Source organism: Sceloporus occidentalis, unplaced genomic scaffold (genome assembly GCF_023333645.1).
Source record: "Sceloporus occidentalis isolate IW3139 unplaced genomic scaffold, rSceOcc1.0.p SCAF_8, whole genome shotgun sequence".
NCBI classification, from domain to species: domain Eukaryota; kingdom Metazoa; phylum Chordata; class Lepidosauria; order Squamata; family Phrynosomatidae; genus Sceloporus; species Sceloporus occidentalis.
The window spans coordinates 45,475,727-45,501,346 of record NW_028316988.1 but is presented as its reverse complement, the minus strand read 5'-3'; the positions used below and the strand labels follow the sequence as shown (position 1 = coordinate 45,501,346).

At 41.2% G+C, this 25,620-nt stretch overlaps 1 protein-coding gene across 10 annotated transcripts in view; it reads right to left on the bottom strand.

Annotated features, from left to right (window-relative positions):
• The window catches only part of LOC149308809 (teneurin-1), a 293,986-nt gene that overhangs the window by 76,304 nt on the left and 192,062 nt on the right, over positions 1 to 25,620 (bottom strand). For all 10 annotated transcript variants that reach the window (XM_089536504.1, XM_089536512.1, XM_089536509.1 and 7 more), the window contains 6 exons: positions 23,107 to 23,292; positions 16,613 to 16,759; positions 10,042 to 10,258; positions 3,713 to 3,832; positions 1,225 to 1,486; positions 568 to 835 (listed from right to left, as the gene is read on the bottom strand). In XM_089536504.1, coding sequence (XP_089392630.1) covers positions 568 to 835; positions 1,225 to 1,486; positions 3,713 to 3,832; positions 10,042 to 10,258; positions 16,613 to 16,759; positions 23,107 to 23,292 — 1,200 coding nt within the window. The remainder of the gene's footprint in view (positions 1 to 567; positions 836 to 1,224; positions 1,487 to 3,712; positions 3,833 to 10,041; positions 10,259 to 16,612; positions 16,760 to 23,106; positions 23,293 to 25,620) is intronic.

The following is a 25,620-nucleotide window of genomic DNA, read 5'->3' as shown; positions in this document are numbered from 1 at the left end:
AAATCGCTAGCCGCTCTGAGTCTCAATTCTGGGAAAAGAGCAGGATACAAACAGTAGTAGTAGTAGTAGTAGTAGTAATAGTCCCACCCACCATCTCCCCACCTACTCATTCCACACTGTTGTCAGGTGGAACTGGGATTCTACTTGTATTCAATATAGGTAGCCCTTTCTAACTCAGGGTTTCTCAGCCATGATTCCTTGGAACCCTAAGGGATCTCCCTCCCTCCCTCCCTCCCTCCCTCTCTCTCTCTCTCTCTCTATATATATATATATATAGAGAGAGAGAGAGAGATGTAGGTATAATATTTTTATCAGCCAGAGAGCAACAGTGCTTCACCAAATTACAAATCCCAGGATTCCATAGGATGCAGCCATGGCAGTGAAAGTAGAATCACACAGTGCTATAATTTTGTACAGTGGAAGGGTTACCAATCATTCATCCTGAACAGTCCGATGTATAAATGCCGCCATCCAGAAAAGGCTATGAGCTGAGTGTAATAGCTCCGTTATAACCATATCGACACTATATGTTAAAAATGTTGCTTAGCCTTTTAAAAAAGGGCATACCCATTGCTTCTGCCAGGCCAGACACCTTTTGGCCATAAATATCAGTCTTATTCCAAGCAAAGGTATAGACCAAGTTGGTGGCAGCAGGGAAGGATTTCTGAGCCAGCCGCCCTTCGATAGTGACAGTAAGATGGACTTTCGTCATTCCAGGAGGAATGGTGGAATGTGTGAGAATAATCCGCAGCAAGGTTTTGTATCCCGACGTTCGGCTACTCAAGTAACTCAGCTTCGCGAAGCTGGAAGGGATAGGTATTTCTTCCTGGATGACCTGAAAAAGAGTTGCACATCATGTTGGAGAAAACTGTTTCTCAGGCTGTTTTGTTAGTTTAGCTAGAGCCCTTGTCTGGGGGCATAACCATGATGATAGAGTCAAATTAGACAATTCTAAATCACTGTACGGTGAATTCTACCATTCATTATCACTACATTCTGAACTGAAATGAACCATGTTAGAAATTTGATTGTATCTGTAAAGTACCATGCAAATGTATGGCGCTTTGCAGCTAAACGATAAGAATAATAATTTTAGTATATGCAACTGGATATTGCTCATGATATCAGTTCAATGGTACTTCCATAAAATAGCCCCTTTCACCCAACTCTCAGCTATTTGCAACCATTCTAGCAATAACGTGACTCCGCTTGTGCTTTTCTTACCTGTAGCTCTGGTATAATTGTTCCCCGTTCTGGACACGATCCTCCAAAGGATGTCAGAGGAAAAGGAAGGACGATTGGATTGGGGCTGATGAAGCTAGTAATGTCACAAGAGGGTGGCTCCACCTCTGTCCTTTGCATGACTACTTTGTCCACCACAATAAATCTGTTCCAGGACAACCAAAGTGTCCTTTTCACAGAAAGGAAAGGAGACCTGTCAAAGAGCAGAGTGACCGAGATTCCTCCGATTGCCACTAGGTCAAAACTGAAACAAGAAAACAAAACATTTTACTTCATTCTGATCCCATACAGTTCAAAAATACCACTTGCTTTCAACTTGACATTTCCATTAGGCAGCTTCTGTTATTCTTTCATTTGGCTATGAAGCCATCGTAATCATGAAATAGACCTACTAGCACTATGCTTTTTCATTTTGCCACCACCATACAAAACATACAGCCGAGGAAATGCTTTCTCAGGTTGTGTTGCCAACAGTTTCCTCCCTTAAACCCATGAATTTAGCTGGCCCTCTGCATAGTTTTATTGCAATTTTCAAGGTGGCTTGGAATGAGATATCATGTTAAAATTAAGTAGTTTGGATCCACACATATTTGGAGTATGTCCACTCTGCTATGCACAATGCACAAAGCTCTTTGGTGCTGAAATGACAACCAAGGCCTTTTCACAGTACAAAACTATAGCATCATAATTCCACCTGAATTGCCATGGATTCTTACAGAGTCTTCACACTTGCAATTTAGGGATTCCATAGTCAGGGCAATTAAAGAGGAAATCACAGTTCTGTAATGATACAGTGTGAAAGGGCCCCATGATGCAAATAGAGAACTGTGGCCTGGTACAGACTGGCATTTTGTACCAGCCTGGTGCCGAAAGTAGGGCTCAGTAGTGTTGACATGCTCCCAAGCCCTACTGTGTGCACCATCTTGGTGCGCCTCCATTTACATGGGGCATGCCATGATGATGTTGCTCATGCGTGGAGCACAAACAGTGCCACACACAGGGAGCATCATGAGGGCACAATGTGACCCTTATGGTGCTCCTGTAGTGCTGACAAAAGAAGCTCCTTTTTGGGCGGGGTGGGGGAGTGGCGTCCGGTTGCCGCGTCCCCAACCCCGCACATCCAGTGGCAGCACAGAGCTTCTCCTTTTGGGATGTCTGTCCACTGTCTCTCTGGAGAAAATATTCCACAATTCAAGATGTATCAGTAGGTCTTGGGAAAACCAAAGGTTTCCAAAAGCACATGCATTCTCTCCATGAGGCAAACTCCTTAAGAGGAAAGCACTCACCAAAATCTCAGTGAAGAGTGAGCATGGTTTATGGGCATAGAATGGTGCTTGTGTTTTGCGGCAGGATGGAAAATCAAATGAGGGAGGAGAGGAGAAATGGAATTGAAAGGCTGGAATTATGAAAAGAGGTCAGAATGTATTGCATCTTTTTTTGTTGTAGGCTCAACTTGTATTCATCACTGAGTCGGTGGCCTGTGACAGAGAAGAACTCTCTGCACTCCAGAAGAGGTACGGGGCATAAAATTGCATTAGGCAGAGGAGCTGATATGGTTCCTTATTATTGGAAGACTTTAACATCTATAGTCGTGTAACGTAAGGCAGTGTAAATAGATATTTCACTCCATTACTAGATGCATCTCTGATGAAACCCTTTGATGGTAATGAACTGTGATAGAGAGTCAGGCTTAATTATGCATATTCCATCACATTCCCCCAAACGATACACAAGAATATTTGTGCGTGCGCATATCCAAGCGCATTTTAATGCTCTGGCTCTGTCAAGAGATAGGTAAATCAGAAATCATAATTAGGTAACTTGCTACTTCAACACTTTAAAATCACCGGAAAGATGGAAGACGCATTAGCTCCATTACTTATGAGACTCAGCACGGCAATGGATTATTTACTTGCAGCTTTACAGTATTTACGCAGCTGATGCAGGAAAGAAAAATCATACCATGAAAGTGACTACATCTGCAAGTTTTAATTGGTTCAGCTGATTAATCGGCTTTAATCAGGAAGGGCAAATCTCAGTCTGAGGGTTGTGCACTATTTTTCTCAGATGTGTTACTCCACTAACAACAACAACAACAATAAACAAAATATTGAAGAGAGACTTCTTTCTTAACAAGGAATGGGAACTTTTCTACAGTTTAAATGATGCCAAAGTTCTTTTGCTATCTCAGAATGGCGTGTTTCAGTGATAGGGAAATTAATTTAAATTTAATCAGTTAATTAATCAGCTGCAAAGCAGAGGAGTCACTGCTCTATTTCTCTCTCTCTTTTATAATTGGTAAATGGGCAGTTTTGGCTTTTGGGCAGCTTTTTAAAGCAATGGGTCAGCCATGCGCTTTGCTAAAATGAAATAATAATAATAATAATAATAGTAATAATAATAATAGTTTATATCCTGGCTCTCCCTACAGAACGAGTTTTCAGATGTGGCAGATCAAGTGGCCTCTCACCTTCCGTCCTGCCGACTGATGGTGTAACCATAATCGCTGTGGTGCTGGAAGCTCACATTCACCCCAACCAATGGCGTTCCGTCTATGGCTACTACTTGTCCTCGGACAACGCAAGCACGCCTGTTTCGAGACAGAGAAACATTAGTCAAGATTAAAGGATGAAGCTGGATGGCATTTATATATTATTCAATCTGCATGACACACACACAAACAGAAATAATTTCACTGCAGAAATAATACAACAGGACACCTCTTTAACTGCCATGGCTCAATGCTATGCAATTCTGGGAACTAGGTTTCTTTAAAAGACCTCCTCTGCCACAACAAACTACAGTTCCCAGAATTCCACAGCACTCAGCCATGGCAGTTAAAGTGGGGTCAAACTGGATCATTTCTGCAGTGCAGATGCAACCAAAGTAACCAAGAGAATGTGAACAAAGCCAATATAAGAGTTACAGATATGCATTGCTTTCAATATCTCATTCCCTGAGATACTAGAAATGTAGGGATTCAAGGAAAATTTTCATGTGGAGGGGCAGAAATTCCTTTTCCTCCCCATAGCTACAATCCTGATACACACACACACACACACACACACACACAGAGTTTTGGTGCAGATTGTGTCGGTCTGCTTTGGCACACAACGCATCCACCTAGGATGTAGAAATTGGATTGTTTTAAAAAGTAAAAGGGACCTTTATACATGTATTTTTCCTTGATCCAGAAAATCCGATTTTGGCTGTGAATACCCTTCATGAATTTGCCATGTTTGGCTTTATTTCTCTATTTATAACATTCTTGGAGAGTGTCAGCAAGCCTGGGGATAAGACAGATCCAAGAGACAGTGTTGACTTGGCCTTTCAAAAGGCTTTTGACAAAGTCCCTCACCAAAGTCTCCGGAGCAAACCAAGCAGTCGTGGGATAAAAAGAAAGGTCCTTTTATGGATCGATAACTTGTTAAAGAACAAAAAGTAGGAATAAATGGACAGCGCTTGCAATGGAGAGATGTAAACAGCAGGAATCCCCAAGGAGTTGTATTTGAAGCAGGGCTCTTTTTTATTATTTGTTCAAAAATTATCTGGACAAGTGAGTTGGCTACATTTTCCGAGAACACCAAACTATTCAGGGTAGTTGGAACAACAAGGGAAACCTATGCGGTCTAGTAGCTAAAGTGCTGGACTAGGACTCCAAGCGACCCGGGTTCGAATCCCTGCTCAGCCATGCAAAACCCAACTTGGGAAAGTCACAGTCTTTCAGCACCAAAGGAAGACAATGGTAACATTCCTCTGAAAAAAGGCTTTCCAATAAAACTCTATTATAGGGTCACCATAAATTGGAGGCGAATCGACTGACACTTAACAACCAGGACATAACAACTCTAAAAGGCTTCCTTCACACTGGAGGAATTGGGAATCAATCTAAAATGGCCAATGAACTTCAGCGTAAGCAAATGGAGAATCCTTTTTGAATATACTGGGAGGAAAAGATTCCTCAATTTACCTGTATAAAACCTGTGTTGAAGGCATATGGTGATTTTGCAGGAACAGCAACTTAAGGACTTAAAATCCTTAGTAAATGTCCAATAAGCTCGCCTAAGGTAATTTCTCTACCTTTTCAACAACCGCCTTCAGCTTTCTGTATTTTCTGAAGATCATAAAAATACCCCAGAGACGCTGCTCAGCATAATCTTCCTATGGACTCTGGTACCTTGCTTATTTTAATAGCAACAGGAATAAGTAACTGATCAGCAATCTAAATATGCAATTTTTGGTATTTTTCCCTCTCAGGCATATGAATTATTGTTATGGTCATGAGTTTCACTGACCATTGCTGAGAACTGACAACAGCCAGAGTGTTAATCATTTTGACCCTTTTCCTTTCCCAACTGTGGTTTCCCAACCATCTATTCACTCTCCTTTCCAATTTCTTTAACATTATATAACCTGAAAAATCACTATTCCTCTTCCTTCCAAACTGCAACACCAAATACGATCCATTAGGTTGTTTGCTGTTGTTGCATGCCTTCAAGTAGCTTCTGATAAGGAGAACCTATCATGGGGTTTTCTTGCAGATTTCTTCAGAAGGGGTTTGCCATTGCCATCCTTTGAGTCTGGGAGAGTGTGACTGGTGGGTCTACATGGATGAATCAGGATTCAAACCCTGGTCTCCCAGTGTCCTAGTCCAACATTCAAACCACTGCACCATGCTGGTGTAGGATGGTTTAAGAAGCCATACACAGAAGTCTGGAAGCCCTGTTAGTCCAACTGGCCTAAATCCAACTTTCACTGTAATCTAGAGCAGTGATGGTGAACCTTTTAGAGGCCGAGTGCCCAAACTGCAACCCAAACCCCACTTATGTACTGCAAAGTGCCATGTCCCTCTGGCTTTCTAGTAACAAACTCTGGCAAACTCTGTGCTGGGGCGACGACACATGTGCCCACAGAGTGCCACCTCTGGCATGCGTGCCATAGGTTCACCATCACTGACCTAGAGTATACCTATACCCTCCAACAATTTGCAGACTGGTACATGTCTGGCCAAGCAGCATCAGAGTATGGTAAAGATAACAAACATTACGAATTAAGAAGAACAGATAAGCTAGGGGAGGCTGCAGCACTTTGCTTAGAGACAAGCCTACAGACTTATCTGGAAAGAGAGACAGGAATAAAGGAATCTGAATAGGAAGATTGGAATGTGAATAGGATTTTGGGCAGTCAGCATGTGGACAAGGTCCAGGGAGCTCATGTGTAACTTATTTGTTATATAAATAATAACAACAGCAACAACAATAATTATTAATATTTTACAATTGTGTCTGATCGCTTACATTTAAGAATTCAAAGAGCAAGTGGACCATGCTTTACCATACTGAACCCACTGAGCACCATAGCCACTTGTCCAAAATAATGATCCCCTTGAAGTCCAGGTCCAGAAAGGGATCCAGTACCAGATCCAGGAAGGGATCTTAAGGGTAAAAGGGCAAGGTGTCTAATTAACAAATTGTAAGCTGCTTTGATAGCCTTGGCTGAAGAGCGAGATATTAATAATAATAATAATTAGGTGAGTGACAGGAGTCTAAGGGTTGCAATCACAATGCCAACCTGGATAAAGGGTCCGTCACACTCGGTTCTCCTGAAAACAAAACGTTTTTGAAAGAGCTGTATTGAGCAGAAGAAAGATGGGAAATATAATAGGGCAAAATCTAAAGCAAGATCTACTGCTGATTGCCATGAACGCATCTAACACATTTTTATTCCATGGTATCTACATGATTATCATACTTTCCCCCCCTGTAAATCTGCTTTCCCCCCATGTTATTTCCCTTCTGTTGTTTCGTCTATAAATTTCCAGTCTTCGCAGGCCAACTCCAGATAAGGCATTAACCTCTAAAGTGCGCTTCTGATAGGGAAACTACCAAATGGCCATTTTAGTTAAAGGGCATAATTTATTGCGTTAAGGGCTCCGCGGAGATAAATCAAGGATGGGGAGAGAGGGTTAGAAAGGTTTATCCATTTCTTCCTATTGACAACGTGGCGCTAAGCAGCCTTCGGAGGGCAATTAATCCAAGGCTAGGAATAATTTTGGTGGTAGGTGTGTGAAGGTAAGTAAAGCAAAGTGCCAGAAGTATGGTTCTAAAAGCCAATAAGCTATTTTAATACGCATACCCTCCGTTTGCAGTTACAGCATAAACATCCGGCCCTTTCCTGTTGTAAGTAGGCTGTCTTCTTTGACTGAGTCTAGGATTCTCCTCATCGTAGGTTTCCTGACACTCAAGAAACCTACTTTTGATCATCACTCCAGCTAGATGTTTCCTCCAGACTTCATCCCCATATCCTTGGTTTGGTCATATACTCTCTCTTAAATCATTCAGGCGCTCCTGGTACAAATGAGGGCATCTCTACTACTCTAAAATCTATATATGCATCCTCTGAAGATGCCAGCCACAGATGGCCACATAGTCCATGGCCACACAGTCCAAAAAACCCACCAAAAACTATAGATTCCGGTCATGAAAGCCTTCGACTTCACATTTTCAAATATTCTTTCCATCCCATATACAGTGGTACCCCGGGTTACGAAAGTAATTCGTTCTGCCGCCGCTTTCGTAACCCGAAAGGCTTCGTAAGCCGAAAAACCCATAGGCGCTAATGGGGAAAAGCCGCGATTTGGTGCGAAATAGCGCCGAAAAGCACCAAAAGTTTTTTCGTAAGCCGAAAAAACATTCGTAACGCGGAACAGTTTTTTTAAATACATTTTTTTCGTAACCCGGAAATTTCGTATCCCGGCGCATTCGTATCCCGGGGTACCACTGTATAGATTTTACAGTAGTAGAGGTGCCCTCATTTGTACCAGGAGCACCTGAATAAGAGAGAGTATATGGCCAAACCAAGGATATGGGGATGAAGTCTGGAGGAAACATCTAACCGAAGTGAGATTCTTCTTGTGGATATACAATGGGATCTGAATAGACTATGAGTAGGACTCATGTGGTCCTTCTGATGGCACTGGACTCTAATACCAATAATTCCCCACCAATATTTCTGCTCGCTGTGGCTGCTGGGAACTGTGGTCCAGCAACACCTGGAAGAGCATATGCTTCTCACCTCTGGGATAGACTAAGTAAATAGAGAAACACAGTGCTGGAAACCAGATTGTACTCTTGAATGTAGTGCACATCCCAAATCATACATGGCAGATAAGAGCCAAATTATGTCCCCATGAGCCTTTGAAAGGTCATGGTCTTGAGAACATTTAGGGGAACCAGATCCTACAGCAATCCAGTAATGGACACCTTTTTTGCCCAACCAGCCTTACAGATACATCTGGTAGGAATATGAGAGAAGACCTTTCTGGTGATAAGCTCCAGAACTTCCTTCTGAGAGAGCCTCCTTGCTATCTTTCTGCAAGTAGGTTAAGATCTATCTATCTATCTATCTATCTATCTATCTATCTATCTATCTATCTGCCAGGTCTTCGAAGACTATTCAAGGGAACTGGGCCTTGCAAAATTGTGCTGTACTGGGTTCTCAATTTCCACTTTTGCATTTGATGTGTGTGTATGTATATGTGTATGTGTCTATCTATGTATGCATATGTTTTATGTGTATGTATTAATAGATATGTATGTTTGTGTACTAATATGTGTGTGTGTGTATATATATTTTAACAGCAGGGGAAACGATGGGAGATAAATTGCTCCTCGGGCCGGTCAAAGTTGCACATTTCTGCCTCATATTTGGTTATTTCCCCTCAGTGGACCAAGATCACTAACACTCCTCAATGTACTTTCTTCAGTGCTACAAAGTTTAAGAACTACAGATTTAATTTACAGGCCAAAAATACATGAGAAACCATTAGGCATTATAGATGATCTGTGGCTGCCAACACCAACACATAAATTCTAGCTGCCCAGGATGGGATGCTGTATAAAAATATTGCAGGACGCTATATTTCAAACTTTACTCTGCTTTTTCAGGGGGAAAATATATGTAACCTTGTTTTCAGAGCATGAAGCTACTCCTCCGCAATCAATACTTCTTCTTCTTCCTCATTGACAAAACCCGTTACAAACTCACAGATATGTCATTTGTCCTCAAAGCCACCCTGGTGAGGTAAGTCACTTTTATTTTTCTGGGTAAACTGAAGTTATGGAGCTCAGCTCGGGATTTCTTTATGAGTTTCTGGCTCAATAAAAAATTGCATGACAGCATCCAAGATTCAAGCATGGCTGGCCCAAGCAATCCCCCGTATCTTTCTATTTGGGAAACACAGTTTTCCGGTGAACGGAAGTCATGGAGCTTGGCCTGGGACTTCTTTGTGAGCTTCTGGCTCAATGCAAAATTGCATGACCACATTCAAGATCCAAACATGGCTGGCCCAAGATGTCTCCAGCATCTTTCTATGCGCAAAACACAATTTCCTTTGGTAAAAGAAAGTTGGCCTGAGATTTCTTCATGAGGTTCTGGCTCAATAAATAATGGCATCGCACCATTCAAGATTCAAGCATGGTTTGCCCAAGATGCCTCCAGTATCTTTCTATTCCAAAAAGCATTCTCTGAAGACGCCAGCCACAGATGCTGGCGAAACGTCAGGAATAAACCCTTCTAGAACATGGCCACATAGCCCGAAAAACCCACAAAAAGCTATGGATGCCGGCCATGAAAGCCTTCGACTTCACATGATGGAACTTCCTTTGGGACCCCTCCACTTCTGGGTCAATAAAATTGCGTCACACCATACAAGATCCACACTTGGTGGCCCAAGACATCCCCAATATCTTTCTAGCCAGAAAGCACAGCCTGGTGGTTTAAGCAAAGAAAGGCACTTACCTGCTCTCGAATGAGACATCTCCTCGGATTACATGAGTGCTTTCTTTGCCAATAAGAAACTTGATTCTGTCATAAAAGAGCCTTGGAGGATGCTGTGAGAACGGAGGCTGGCTCTGCTGAATGAGGTCAAGGGGATCTGGGGACCCTTGGCAGAGAGGGCTTGCATAGCAATTGCTTTGCTGACAGCAATCAGGATCTACACAGTCTGTCAAACCATCTGGAAATGGATGAAACAAGAAAGGGGTCGTCGAAGAGGCAAAGGGACGGCTGCGCGGAACGTGGCAAGCCAAGCGGCTAGCCAAAGGAAAGATGCCAATACTATACATATGTGTGCGCTACTTCTTCATTTGATTAAAACCCTGCCTTTCTCCCCAACCTGGATCTCAAAACTCTAACGAAATAGATAGCCATGAAAGCATAAAATAGGTCTAATATTAAAACACAGTTAAATAAATTATAGTAATTAAAACACAGCGTAAAAAGCCTTTTAATAGCACGTCAATAAAAAAGGACAGCACACATGCATCAAATGCCTCTTCCTCAGTGACCACTCAACTGCAAAAAGCTGGACGCAGTTTTAAAAAAAGAAACACACACACACAGAGGTCTTTGCTTGTCAATAGAAAGACAACAAGAAAGGAATCAGGCTAGCACCACTGGGAAGGGATTTCTATAGCTTGAGGATGCATCTGTCCTGCAGAATTAAGGAAGTTGGACGCAACTTTAACCGTCATGGCTTCATCTTATGGAATGCTGGGATTTATAGTTTGTTGTGGCACCAGAGCTCTCTGGCAGACAAGGCTAAATCGCTCAGAAAACTACAAATCACAGAACTCCATAGCATTGAGCCATGGCGGTTAAAATGGTGTCAAAGTGCATCATTTCCGCAATGCAGATGAGGTCTGGGAGAGGCACTGAGGAAGCTGAACTTTATTAATAGCCAAAGGCCATCACTTTAACAAAAAATACAGTGACACCGTCAAATTGCAGCACAATATTGCAGCACAATATTACACCATTTTACTACACTACTGTATTTAACAAGACTTGAGCATCCATAGATTTTGGTATCCATAGGGGGCCCTGGAACAAAACTCCAGTGGATACCAAAGATCCGCTGTACATCCCAAGCTGTAAAGTTTCTTATCAGTCCAGAATGTTTCACATCAAGATTTCTTGATACTCAAAACACATGTTTTTGGTCTTTTAAAATATATATTTGAATATTATTTCCATTCTTATGTTATTATGACAAGTCCACAGCTACTTTTGAAAATAAGAAACAGCATTCCATATTCAATACAAAATTGGTAATGGAGCCAGTGAAGACCGAAGAGAGAGACATGTTGAACTGCTGCGCCAGATCAGTAAGCAGAAGCATTAAGGACAGAGATAAGAGGCTTACAATGCAAGACAGGAGATCAGAAAATAATACAGTGCAATAATCTATATGTGAAAGAATGATAGGCTGACTTAAAGTTTTATCTGAATCAGCAGGGAGAAAACAATGGAGAAACAGAAGGGCCAAGGGAAGAGAAAAGGAGAGACAGTGCTTGGCAGGAACATCAACACAGAGATAGAAGATAATGCCTGAGCTTCACACCTGAGCAAGGTGAGATTATCAATAGAAAAAGAAAGAGGAAATGATAATGAGGTTTTGGAAGGAAAGGCAGACTATTCCTTTTCTGCATATTAAGTTGGAGTCGGTGACCTGACAAGGAAAGAAATGGCAGGGAAACTAATGATGATGTTAGAACAGAAGGAGTGAGAAGGGAGAGAGCAGACAGAGAGATAGAGTTGGTGTCATCCACATAATAGTGATGTTGAAGGCTGAAAACCTAATGAGGATACCAAAAGAAAGACTGCAATGAATAAAGAGGCTCACCAAGAATAGAACACCAATTGCTAAACAAAAAAAGGAGGAGAGAGAATCACCAGGAGAACCTCCGAAGGAATATACAATTGAAATCGAGACACTGCGGAATCACTAAAGTCCAAATGCTGACTGTGTGAAAGACTGAAGACCCTCAAGTTCCACTGCCAGGCAGTTACACTTATAGTGAATGGAGAATTAGCTAAGTCCAAACCAAGTGGAAGTACATAGAAGGGGAAGGCATGCCACATGGAAACATGCTAATGGTGTAACTGCTCAGCATCTACTTTGCTTCTGTCTTCTTCCAAAAGGAAAATTAGATGGATAAAAAATGAATCAATGAGGCAGTGCAGGGATCACAATCCAAGATAAGAACTTTCAATGCATTCAAACCAGGATCAGGTGCACTGTCCCCGAAAGGTACCAAAGCCACATGTAGATCATCTCAACACTTCTGCTAGTAACCTGAGGATCCTTGAAGAACAGCTGAAATTCTTGGGCAAATGTTTTCCCCAGCTTCAAAAACAGGGAGGAAAAATACTCTTCAGTGTGATGTTGCTACTGGGAAATGTTCCAGAACAGATCTTGAAACGGTCATTGTGTAAGCACTTAGATAAGAATGCTGTGATTACTGAGAAGAAGAAAAAAAGAGTCTTGTTAGACTAATTTTGTCTCTCTTTCTGAGTTACATGTTTGGCGAATCAGACGTGGGTGTAGTCTATCCAAATTTCTTCTGCACAGCTTTTGACAAGGTCACTTCTGACATTCTTGCAGATAACTTGGTAAAAAAAGTGGCCTAGATAATGCAGGTATTAAGTGTGTAGCTAGTTGATGAAGCAATCCCAAAGAGGACAGTGAGCCCGCGCCATAAGTAGGCTTTCCATCCACGGCTTTCAGCATACGGTGAAGCGGCAGCACAATATAATGAATGGTGCACGCACCGTGGTGCATGCACCATGTGGCACCATATGCACACACCTCATTATTTTCAATGGGGCGCAAGCATACACGACTTTCCCATGATGCAGGGGGTCCGGAATGGTTCTCCTGCATAAGCGAAGGGAGGACTGTATTAGTTGATGAACCAAACCAAGAAGCCAAGAGCATCAATGCCAGGTCCAGGAAAGGATCCTACAGCACCGCTACCTCCCACTTCTCTACAAGAGGACAAAATGCCATTGTACAACATACTTATAGGTGAGGTGGATGGATGAAGGAATAGAAGGGATGGCCATCATATCTGCAGATGACAGCCAATTGGGAGTGGTAACTCATATCGCAGAAGGTTGCATATCTCTGTGGCCTTCCAGGAGCTGTTGGGTGCCAGTTCCCATCAGCTTCCATTAGCATTGTCAACATCAACGGCAATGCAAGTTGCATGGTTAAATCTAAGAGTAGACAGTTTGAATCAGTGAAATTTACCTAACTGTTGATTTACCATTCAACAGTTGATTTAATGGATCTACTTTAGTCCAAACTAGCCATTCAAATGAAGCTTTGGCCTAACAACATAAGTGGGGCCACAGATTCCTCATCCCTGTCTCCCGGAGTAATCTGCCATTTTACTACCCGAATATTTCCCTTAGAAACCATTGTGTTATCTTCTAGCTCTGTTTGCAGCTGTATGAATGCACTATTTACAAGACGTCCTCTTTAAATTGCAGTCCATTTACACTGAACAAACCACCAAAAATTAAATCTTTGATCGCACCACACAATGTTTTTAATTTTCCTTTCTTTTGCTGCGTGCGTACATGCTGAGTTTTCATCCAAACTGTTTGGCAGAAAATAACAGAGAGGAGACGGGGAAAAGAACTATAAGCAGAGCACTCAGAAATGATGATGAAAATGGGATTGCGGGCGTCTCATTTATTTCTTTATTACAGGGAGATTTGAGTGGCCTTATACTAAGACTGGGCCAGATGAATCACACGACTGCAAGCGAGGGCAGTAAGTCCTTACTCCTTACTCCTGGAACCTTCTTCCCCCACATGCACACCTCATCACTTCTCTACCCAGTTTCAAAACTGAGTTAAAGACTATATTGTTTAGAGAAGCATTCCCAGAGGTGAGCCCCCTCTGACCCAGGAAGCCTCCTTTTAACCATTAATTAAGAAGCCAAGCCCTTCCTCCAGTCCATCTGCCTTGGTCCAGGCCTCGGAGGTGGAGAAGATCTGCTGGACCTGATCCCATTCCCCACCACCACTCCCTTCTCCTTTTGTGTCGTGTCTTCTTAGATTGTAAGCCTGAGGGCAGGGAACTGTCTAACTAAAAGATTGTATGTACAGTGCTGTGTAAATTTACAGCACTTTATAAATAAAAGTTAATAATAATAATAATAATAATAAGAAGTCCTATGCCTTGGCTATGGGAAATAACTCAGTGGCTTGGCCATTCAGGTAATGTCAGTTTGAAAATGGTCTATGCCAGCTCTGAGTTGAGAAAGGCTTAGAAATGTCTTTGTTTAGAGTTTGACAAGGAGCCTCCAGCAGTTTGATAGCTATTGTCAATTTCTTCTTCTTACACAGAAAACCTCGGTGGTACTGTGTTGCTGTTTCTATTGAGCTTGATTTGTGTTCAACTTATCTTGGAGATGCTGGTGTCAAACAGATGTAAGAGCGATAGTCGGGTGCCTTCCTTTTTGTTTTTAAGGGAGTGTTCATGGGAGGGGGGCTTACAATGTGTGACATAAAAAAAGAGCTGCAACCCTTTTAGGAACAAGGTTGGGGCTTGGCTCCAATCTGGGATGCTTCTGATCCTGTCTAAAGCCAGTTGGCAGAGTCTAAGCAAAGACTATTTAGTAAACAGAGTGAATCTGTGCTTGGAGGCTTGGACACGCCAAGTACATGCCTACACCAAGCCACAGCGCATTGTGTATGGAAAACTTAAAAGCGAAATGATCCTCATGCTGCCTTGTCACAATCTGTGTTCTTGTTGCTGTGGTTGGATTTAAGTAGAGCCATTCCTCTGGACCCCGAGGCTCTAATCAGAGATTGTCAGGCTTACAGAATTCAACAGAGACTTCTGGCAATTCTGCAGTTGCTGCTATTCTCTAAACAGTAGCCAGGTCAACAACAAGATCTAAAGCTCATCTGAAAGGTCATCTTGGATACTGAAAAGGGAATGGTGAAAGGGATAGCTATGTTATTCCACTCCAGTATGAAAAAAAGGGAGTCTTGTGGTATAGTTAAGGCTAACAGATTTACTTTAACGTGAACGTTCAAGGATTGTGATCTGTTTTCCACAGATGCACCATGGAAGAGAACATGTGGCTGCCCTGTAATGGAGTAACAGGGGGCTGGGAGAACAATGGGAAAGATGGAAGAAGAGGAAATGATGTGATAATCTCACAACCAACTGTCAAGTTCATGCTGCAAAGGACACCTGCCAAAGATGTTAGCATTCTCCCAGTGGCACCACAAAGCTCTGCCAACATGACACAGATGTTCTCCACAAGCGCAAATCAGCACTCCATGGGTGCGCATCTGTTACACCAATTTCGTTTGAGAGACATTTTGGCCAGAGACTGTGCCTTTAATATTACAGAATTAAAACACACAGAGAAAGGATTTGGAGGTAGAGTTATGTGCCTGAGAGGTGGAATTCCATGTCTGGACTGAGTAGGATGCTATCATATAGCCTTTCTTTAACTTTAATTAAATTTTATTTCAACATTGACTTCTTGGTCCCATGTGGAGACCTTACACTGGTTTGTAAGCATAGCCGAAAAACCCAAACCCAATAAAATCCATCTAGAAATTAAATTTAAAAAGCTCAGTATTGCCCTGCTCCCCAACCAGTTGATATAGTCATGATCAGACAATATTAAAAACACATTTGGAAACCATCTTAACAATATTTTCTGTAGACAAGGAGAGAAAGGGTTGAATAAGATTTCTGGAGGAGCAAAATCCAGATCTTAGTATCATTACTGGGAAGGCCCTAGTCATGTCTCAGATGGTGGTGCAATATCAAGCAGTACTTCTCCACATCATTGTAATACGAAGGGAATGATCATTGGGAGAAGTTAATCTTCAGATACGACAGATCCAAAATGAATAATAAGAGCTAACATTTTGCCGGAGGAGCAGTACAGATGGGTGTCTGGAAGCCGCCCCTTTCTGCCACGGATTGGTGCCAAAGCAGCAACACACTGCGGCACCGATCCATGCCCCAAAAGAAGCTGCTCTGGGCAGCTTCCTGGAAGGGGCATCATAAATGCTACAGCGCGGTGTCATGACACCCCTTCTGCCCAGCGCCATTTGGGCACTACGCTTGGCGCACATCATCATGGCGCACACCTTGTGGACGGGAACATGCCATGATGGTGGCCGGGGTGGGGGGAACTAGGGCTAGGAGCGTCTAGAAGCTCAGCCATAGTTTGCGTATAGGCCGGCATAAAATGTCTGAGTGTTATGCTGGAAATACTGGGCCTCTGCCAAAATGGGATGCTAAAATCTCCCCATCACATTCTAAACCAATATATGATATGATACGATGTGAAACCACTGATGATAATAACATACTGGGCTGTAATACAATCAAAATCAAGAGCACAACAGCCATAATGAGCAAGAGCTTTTGACTAAAAATGCTTATTAGGAAGGTGAATAGAAATAACACAATAAAACAGACAATGCAGTGGATCTAATTATACAACATAATATTTGGGGGGAAGGAATAACTCACTGACTGTACCTCCATCATTATCGGTGCCATCTCCGCACATCATTTCCATGACAACATTGCATCCCATTCCACTCCAGCCCACCTGGCAGACACAGTGCCATCCATTCTGGTCAAGGGTGCACCTTCCATTACCGTAACACAGACCTGGGCAGCCATCTAGAAAGATACCAATTAAACACAGCATTATGAATTATAATTGCTTATTAAAAAGCACACTAGCTAGGAATGAGGCTTGGTTTAAGCTTTAAAGTTTGCTACTTTCACTGCATTATGTCCAGTATTAGAGCTGGATATTACTCACACATCTTCTAGGGCTATTGCGAGAAGATATTCTGAAACCTTGAGCTGAAAAGGTTGCAACCCAAACTCAGTAACATCACAGCTGAATAAGAATTAAATACTCAAACCAAGGGACCTGGTACACAAATTTGTCAGTTTTTGGTTTTCCCCATATTCAGGTTTTTTTAAAAAGGAAATCTCAAGTTCTTTCCATCCTATATATGAAAAAAATTGCAGATCTTAGCACATTCCCATTCCTATTCCCATTCCTATTACTTTTCTCCTATCCCTAGCTGAAAACACTAAAAGCTTTCTAAGTATTATTCATGCAAATAACTAATGCAAATGAATACAGCCTGCAAGGAGAGCTACGTTAGATATTCATTAAATCCCTTACTAGTGGCAAATTTGCATAGAGCACAGCCTAATTCAGGACATTAACTCAGTAGGAAGTCCCACTGTCTTAAATGGGACTTGGTCCAAGTAAAGGTGGTCATGTCACTGTGTGCCGGGCAATGGAAAATACACCTCGTCTCCCTATCGCAAGAGTTATATACTTTCCATCCTTTGGCAAATAATGCCAGGGTTTGTTGATATGCTTAGTTAATTACCGGTGAGTTTGTAAGATAATTTGTTGTTATGGTAAGGTGCCTTCAAGTCAACTTATGGCGACCTAACCTAGGATCTTCTTGGCAAGGGTAGGTCTGGCATTTCCTTCCCTCAAAAAGGTTGAAGGAGGTGGGTATGTTCAGCTTGGTGAAGAGAAGACTGACTGTTTAAGTATTTCAAGGGCTGACACAGAGAGAAGGGGGTAGGTTTGTTCACTGCTGCCCCAAAGGATAGGTTCAAGTCAAGGAAGGTAGGTTTCAACTGAACATCAGAAGGAACTTCTTGATGGTAAGAGAGGTGGCGGGGTCTTTTTCAATGGATATCTTCAGAAAGAGGACGGATAGCTACCTGCTGGAGATGTTCTAGTTTCTGCAATGAGTAGATCTGATACCCTTCCGACTCTATGATTCTATACCCCATAAAATATTGTGGTTGTTGTGTGCCTTCAGGTCATTTCAGACTTATGGCAACCCTTTCTTGGCAGGGTTCTTAGGAGGAGGTTTCCCATTGCCATCCTCTGAGGCTGAGAGAGTGTGACTTGCCCAAGGTCACTTGCCCAGTGGGTTTCATGGTTTCATAAGATATACTTGGTTCAATAAATGAAGCATCGGATCGAGATGAACTAAATTGTAGTTAACTCATGATAGGGTCACCTGGCTTAACTACTTTTATAGTTACACTAGCAATCGCTTCTCCCATTTCTTATTCACTGCACCTTATCTACATAATGAATTGTACCCCTAGTTTGCAGGTCTTGTAATCCTCATTTGTGTAATCTGTGTAGCTGCTTTGTTTGAAATTAACATTTAATTGGATTGATTGCTGAATGCATTTTTTAAAAAACATTTGCACCACATATAGTTTTATCTATTTTATGTTAAATTCTCTGTCAAATTAATAAATTGTAAGACACTCCTGGAAGCCTTATTTGCTGAAGGGATGGGTTATACTCTACATGAATGAATGGATGGATGGATAATTTGTATTGAAAGCTGCTCTGGGTCTCATGTTTAGAACCGTACTGAGATTTTAAATGTTTTATCTGTGAGCCACCTTGGGTCCCTTCGGAGAGAAAGGCGGCACATAAATGAAATGATATGAAATAAATACAATACTGGGAGAAGGGCAGAATATAAATTAAAGAAATAAATAAAAGGTGTAAATCTAAAACAGCTCTCAAATGCTTTGTCTGCATTTCAGTCTTGCAAGCCTTGGCCGCTTACTTGGGGAGCTTGCCCCACTGAACTCAGAGGACTGTACTCAGAAGAAAAATCCCACTGTCTTCAACGGGGTTTACTCTCTAACTGATGTATCTAGGATTGCAGCTGTAATACTATAAACGGTTTGGATTCTCCCTCTTTCCATGACATGCTCATCGCAGCTTGAGCTCCAGCCAGCCGATCTGTTCAAATGGGCCTTGCCTGCAGCATCCTAAAGCCCTTTAATTATGTTATATTGATTGGTGAGTCTGAATATTGGCAATAAGCTCACAGCCAGCAGCTGTGTCTGGAAAAAAAAATAACACAAGTTCTTTGTCTTCCTACTCCTAACATCTTTTAGCAAGGCAGGTAGAATTGGCTGTCGCTGCAAGAATGGAAACAGCTGGCAAGTCATAGACTATGAGTGCATTTAAACTGCAGAAATAAACCAGTTTGACACCACTTTGACTGCCATGGCTCAGTGCTATGGGATTCTGGCATTTGTGAGAGCAAAGAGCATTCCTTGTCAGAGGTCTCTGGTGCGCCACCAAACTACAAATGCCAGAATTCCATAGCAATGAGCCATGGTAGTTAAAGTGGTATCAAACTGCTTTATTGCTGCAGTGTGACGGCAGCCTATGTCTAAAGGCCAATGTCAAAGGACTATGGTCCAAAACCATAAAAAGGGTGGTTTTTTTGGATATCCCAAATCAATCCCTACAGCTTCCAGGGAATCATAAGAGCAGGCCAGAAATCTCACGTGCAGACTGTAGGTTACACTTTCTTCATCCATCCGTATCTTAAAAGTCCTACCATGCTTCCAAGAAAACCATGTTGCTTTAAAGGAACACATGTGCTCTCCACGTTGCCTTCCTTTAATGAGCTTTGGTGCTTTATTTATTCATTCTTCCAAGTATCGCCATGCAAAACATGGCAGCTGGAGGAGATAATGCATGAAGCAAGGCATGCTAGAAACAGGGAGGAATGTTAAAAATGAAAAGGCCTTTTCATTTCGATAGGGCTTCAGCTTTTAACTGGTTGTGGCAAAAGGATCCCTTAAGGACCGGGGCTGTCCTTTTATTTTCACTATGTCTATAATGTTTTAAATTAATGATTTAATAGTGTTGTTTTGGTTATACTTTGTTTTAACCTACACTGTAAAACAACTTCAATGTTGGAAAAAAGGGGTGACTGTTAAATAGATAAATAACTAGCTAATATGAGGTGGGTAGCATTTATGTAGTGAATGATAAATATGGGGTGAGTAATATCTATCTATCTATCTATCTATCTATCTATCTATCTATCTATCTATCTATCTGTCATCAACTCCATATTCGTCAGTGATTATTGAAGCTGTAGGAAACTTGACTATGCATATATCTTGATAATTTAATATAATTAATATTTAACACCTGATTTTGGAGATATAGCAGATTTTAATGATGGATTTACTTGGAAAGGATATTAACATATATAAAACAAAGTCTGTGGACCTAATGAATTTGCAGACTATAAGAGATAGTGGGGAAAGGATGGAGCAATAGTCAGAGATGAGAGGCAATAATAAATACGGATGGATGTGACCAAATATAGTTTCATTTACGCCATTATTGCTGGGAATGAGCATTACAGGTTGTAAGTTTGGTTTTGAAGATGGGTTTAATAAATGATGATAACATTGCATAAGTATTCTGGAAGGCATTTGGAAAATGGTATGGAGAATTTTCTGCCAGGGAGCGTATCAGTGCATCCCCAAACTACAATTCCCAGGATGCCATAGGATCCAGCTATGGCAGTTAAAGTGGAATCATAATACTATAATTGCTTAGTGTGAAAAAGCCCATGAGCTGTGTCTCTGAACTGTCTACTAAACTATTGGAGAATGGATGAAAGTAAAGAATATAATTATATATCCCCCAATGGTTTTCATCATCTTTTTTCCCTTTCCAGCTCACATCTCCATATCTTCTCCCTAGCAAGCCATGAGTTTCACAGAGACGAAAACAGGCCTGTGATCAACTCTAGTCATGCACCTAAATATAAAAACACACACATCTTTCAGTATTAATTTGCCATCTGTTGATTAAGATAAAGTGCCTCCGCTTAATTCAAAATGGGCTGTTTTGCTACCTGTATGACTGGCAGTTATCATTACTCTAATCTCATTATCCAAAGAGCTGCTCGAAAATGTTTCCACTGGTGGCAATGCATGAAATAAATGCGCTGCAGTGATTTTTAATGCTTACTGTTCTCTGTCTAGAAGATTTTCATTTATTTTTTGTCATCGCATAGGGCTGTTCACATGAACCAAAACAGAATAGAAGTTATAGGCACACATATTGGATGGATAGTCCAAGTGCCGTGATCTCTATTATTATTATTTGCTTGGAACTACTCATGCTCATTTCGGATTGGAACAATATGGTTTCATCTCATCAAAATAATTTCATTTCACTCTGACGTCAAAGGCTTTCATGGCCGGCATCCATAATTTTTTGTGGGTTTTTCGGACTGTGTGGCCATGTTCTAGAAGAGTTTATTCCTGATGTTTTGAACTGTTTTAACTGTTTAATTTATTATTATTATTATTATTATTATTATTATTATTATTATTATTATTATTTAAAGCTTGAGGGAGTATAAGGGACTAGTCTCTTGTTGCTGTTTTGCATTTTGCATTGTACTGTATTTTTGCTGCCAGGAGAGAGTTAGACATTGTCAGTTCGATTAATACGTTATGTGATATCTTAACTATTATTAAGTTGTGTGTTTTGGTTTTTTTATCTTGCGTTGCTATGTTTCGTATTTTCGACTACGTTTGCTGCATTTTCTATACTTATTCTGCCTTATTATTATTATTATTATTATTATTATTGTTATTATCATTATTATGCCAGTTAAGTTTTATTTGGTGGGGAGTATACTTTGTATCTAATGCTTTTGTTGTAATCCGCTTTGATTTAACGAGAAAAAAATCAGAATAGAAATAAATAAATTATCATTATCATTATCATTATTATTATATGATGTTTCATCAGCATCTGTGGCTGGCATCTTCAGAGAATGTTGGCATGGAAGAGAGTGGGGTGTGTATGTATATATATATATATATGTGTGTGTGTGTGTGTGTGTGTGTGTATACTGTGTGACCCTGAGAGAGTATGTGTGTGTATATGTGTATGTGTGTGTGTGTGTACACACACACACCACTCTCTTCCATGCCAGCATTCTCTGAAGATGTCAAAGCCACAGATGCTAGCGAAACATCAGGAATAAACTCTTCTAGAACATGGCCAAATAAACCCGACAAAAAACTAACTTCATTTTTGCTTAAATTGTAACCAAGAGCACAAGAAAGAAATGTTTAGAGGAGTTTTCCTCCCCCAATAAATGGAATTTCATCCATCAAAGATAAAATATGCCTGAAAGTGAATTAAGCCGAATGCATTCAGTTTGCAAGGCTCTGGTATCTAGCCAACTTGTTGGTACAAACTGGGCACCCAAGTTGCTTGCGTGCAATTAAAACATTTATGGATGAAATGGGAACATGTAAGTGCCATTTAGCCAAGGCTCCCTATTAAACGTCTTGAGGAAAGCGTATGGGTTTTTTCATTAAAATGTCGCAATCACATTCCTACAGCTGAGCGACAACTTCTCAAAAGATCTGCGAGTTTGAGGCTCTTATTAAGAATATCATTAGAAATTAGCCTCGGGGTAAAAAAAAGGGGAGAGAAAAAGGGAGAGACGAACACGTCTAATAGTGAGCAAATATTGAAATCCTATCAATGGAAGGTAGAGGATGTAGAAATTATTTAAATCATCTGATGATCTTAGTCTCAACAGAGCTTCAGTTAAATGGATCTGAAGTAGGATGTAAGTTTTTAAAAGATTATGTCAGTATTATTTCACACAGAATTAAAAAGAGCAACCGGGAACAAAGAAGTACGGTGTGTTTTTTCTGCCTTAAAGCATCTCCTAGAAGGCAAATTCCACTAAGTGCAGCATTTTGGGCCCTTTTCATTATAAAGTACATCTAGGGATGGGAGAGAATTCATTTCAGTTCATTTCTGATAAAGTATTACCAAACCTAACACATATTCAGGACTAAGCAAATGCGAGATGCATGAAGAAGAAAAGGAAGCAGATGGAGGCCAACATCCTGTTAACAGTATTCTGTTAGTAAGGTTTCTTTTTGGTTGATGAGGAGGCTGGCATTCCCTTCCAGAGTTTTGCTCCCCTTAGTTCAGAAATAATTTCAGCCTGTCCGTCCGAACCAAATATTTGCACTATTGCAATCCAGCGTACAGTTGTGTGACTCCACCGCAATCCAGACATGAACTTGGCTGAAAACTTTGGGCATTTTCCCCTTCCACCCAGACCGACGTATTTGGATTAGGAACGCAAAAATCTCACCGATGGTGCAGTGATCTCCTTCCCATCCAGGGCTGCATTCACACTTGCCGTCTTTGCATTGCCCATGTTCAGTGCAGTGGGAATTGCATGTACGTTCTTCGCAAGTTGGACCTATCCAGCCTTCTTCACATTGACACATCCCTCTGGCGCAAACACCGTGGCTGCCACAGTCCAGTGTACAGAGCTCTATAACAAAGAGGAAAAATCAGTATCAGTTAGTCTTAAAAAACACACACACACACATCTGTTAATGTCCCTGACTTTGTTCACATCTTCTTGAACGTGAGCCTCAGTTTGTTCAGATTTGTCACATACAGCTCTACCGAAGGAGGCATCACAGAGTAGAAGAGGCAGAAAGGTACATAAGGGTAGATGAGGGAACCACAGCGCAGTAACAGAGCACATGTTTTGCGTCAAGAATATCTGGAATTCGATTTCTGGCATCTTTAGTTGAAAGGATCTGTTAAGCAAGTGATGAGAAAGTAACTTAACTGCTTGACAACCTTGAGTGATAACTGCTAAACATAGGAGGAATTGCTGAAACAGAGGGATCAGTAGTCAGACTTGTTAAAGCACTCCATTTCCTCTGAAAGTCATTTACTCAATTGTCAGAAATGATAGCAATTGTATCATTCAAGTCATTCACTGAATGGTAGCCCACTCTGTCATTGAATACTCAAAGGCCTCATTCCCACTACCTTTTAAATCGAATTGTGAATCAGTTCAAACTGGTTCAAATGACCCTGGTTCCCACTTAATCCAAATTGCTGAAGCAATTCCGAGAGGGGGGCCATGCGCTAGACCCATTTAACCTGCGTCTTTTTGACACTGATTATTCCCCACTTCTTTTTCGATAAATCGATTCTGCGCAAGTGTGAACCACATGCGGATCAGAATCGATTCAAATTTCCCCTTCGGCTGGCTGGAACCGAATCATTTTGAATCAATTCATTTGTAAATGGGAAGTATAAGTAGATTATTTTGGAGGGGAAAATGCAATCGGAGCAAATGTAGTGGGGGAAAAATGCGATCAGGGCAAATGTAGTGGGAACCATGCTCTGCTGTTGAATTGATCCATCGATTTGGATCACACACTGATTTATCTGTAAATGGGAATTGGGCCAAAGAAATAAACCATAAAACCATAAAAAAACTGATAGTAAAACAACTGTTAGGCAAATGTGTGTGTGTGTGTATGTGCCTACAAGTGGCCTGTTGGCTTATGGCAACCCCATGAATTAAAGTTGTGGGTTAATTCCCATAGCAAAGCTGGAAGAACCCAACATCAGTTTAGATTGGTTTGCCTACTGACCCAATGAGTGCTAAGTTTAGAAGCAGGGTAGTGTCTCCTTTTATTGGGGTGGACTACATCTGTGGGTCTGGTGGAAATTTTCTTCCCCTGGCCTGCATGGCTTATCAAAAAAGGAAGCAAAACCCACAAACGAACTCCAAACCAGCCCCAAACCTGAAGCTCATGGAAGTCTACTTCAGGGCTTTGAAAGGTGCATGTTTTAAATCTTAAATGGTGCTGGAAGACCTTGCAGTTAGTCCTAGGAGGTAGGCTCTGGGAGCGGCAATTCACACAGACACCTTTTTGGACAGAAAAAGACTGGTCCAGAATAGTCTCGGTGGGTACCAGAGGCTGCAAAATCCTTATTAGGAGAGATGCAGACAGACCCAGTTCACCCTGGCTCTAAGGAATCCCAGGATAGATAACACATTTCCCCAGCATCTTTGTGAACACAGTCATTAGGATCTCAGGCACCTGCCTCTTTTTAAATGTATGTCGGTAGAGACAAAACCTGATGATCCCTGATGCCACCTAAAAGTCCCTTGACATGGTGTTTGAAACCTATTTTTAACTTGAGATTTTGCAGCTGATAAATGGAACGTTGCTAAAGGCTCAAGAGAGATTCCAGCCTCTAAGATCCAATTCTCAATTCTTTTAAATCATGAACAAGCATATTTAAGCTTCCCCTAAACATAATGTAGGTTATTCTCTCCTTGATCAGGTCTTTGGTCAAGGATTTAAAACAAACACTGGTAAATTAAATTCAACTGGAATATCCCCCCTTTTGAGTAACAGAGCAGCAGTTTTGGGAACCTGAACTAACTGAACTCCAGATAACATTCTTAAGAGGACTGCCATATTAGAACCACTGGAAACTTTGTCATATGCTCATATATCTCAACTTTGAAGATTTTGTTAAAAAAATAAATGCTATCAGTGCTTCGTACACATTTCTGCAAAGTTTTAAATTATCTGGACTGCAAAAATTATCTTTCTCATTAACCTCTCAAAACCTCAGATTGCAAGAGAAAGCTAAATTATTAGCAAATATCAAAACACTTGTGCGTCTTAACCAGGTCAATGATGTACTTGCCAATCCACCATTAGGACTATTCTTTCCATAGACAGTAATTTCGGTTTTGGATTGCCTTATTAACAAACATTCAGGTTTTCAATACTCTCCCAGGTCCTATAATTATCATGTGATAATGAGACACCTGAAT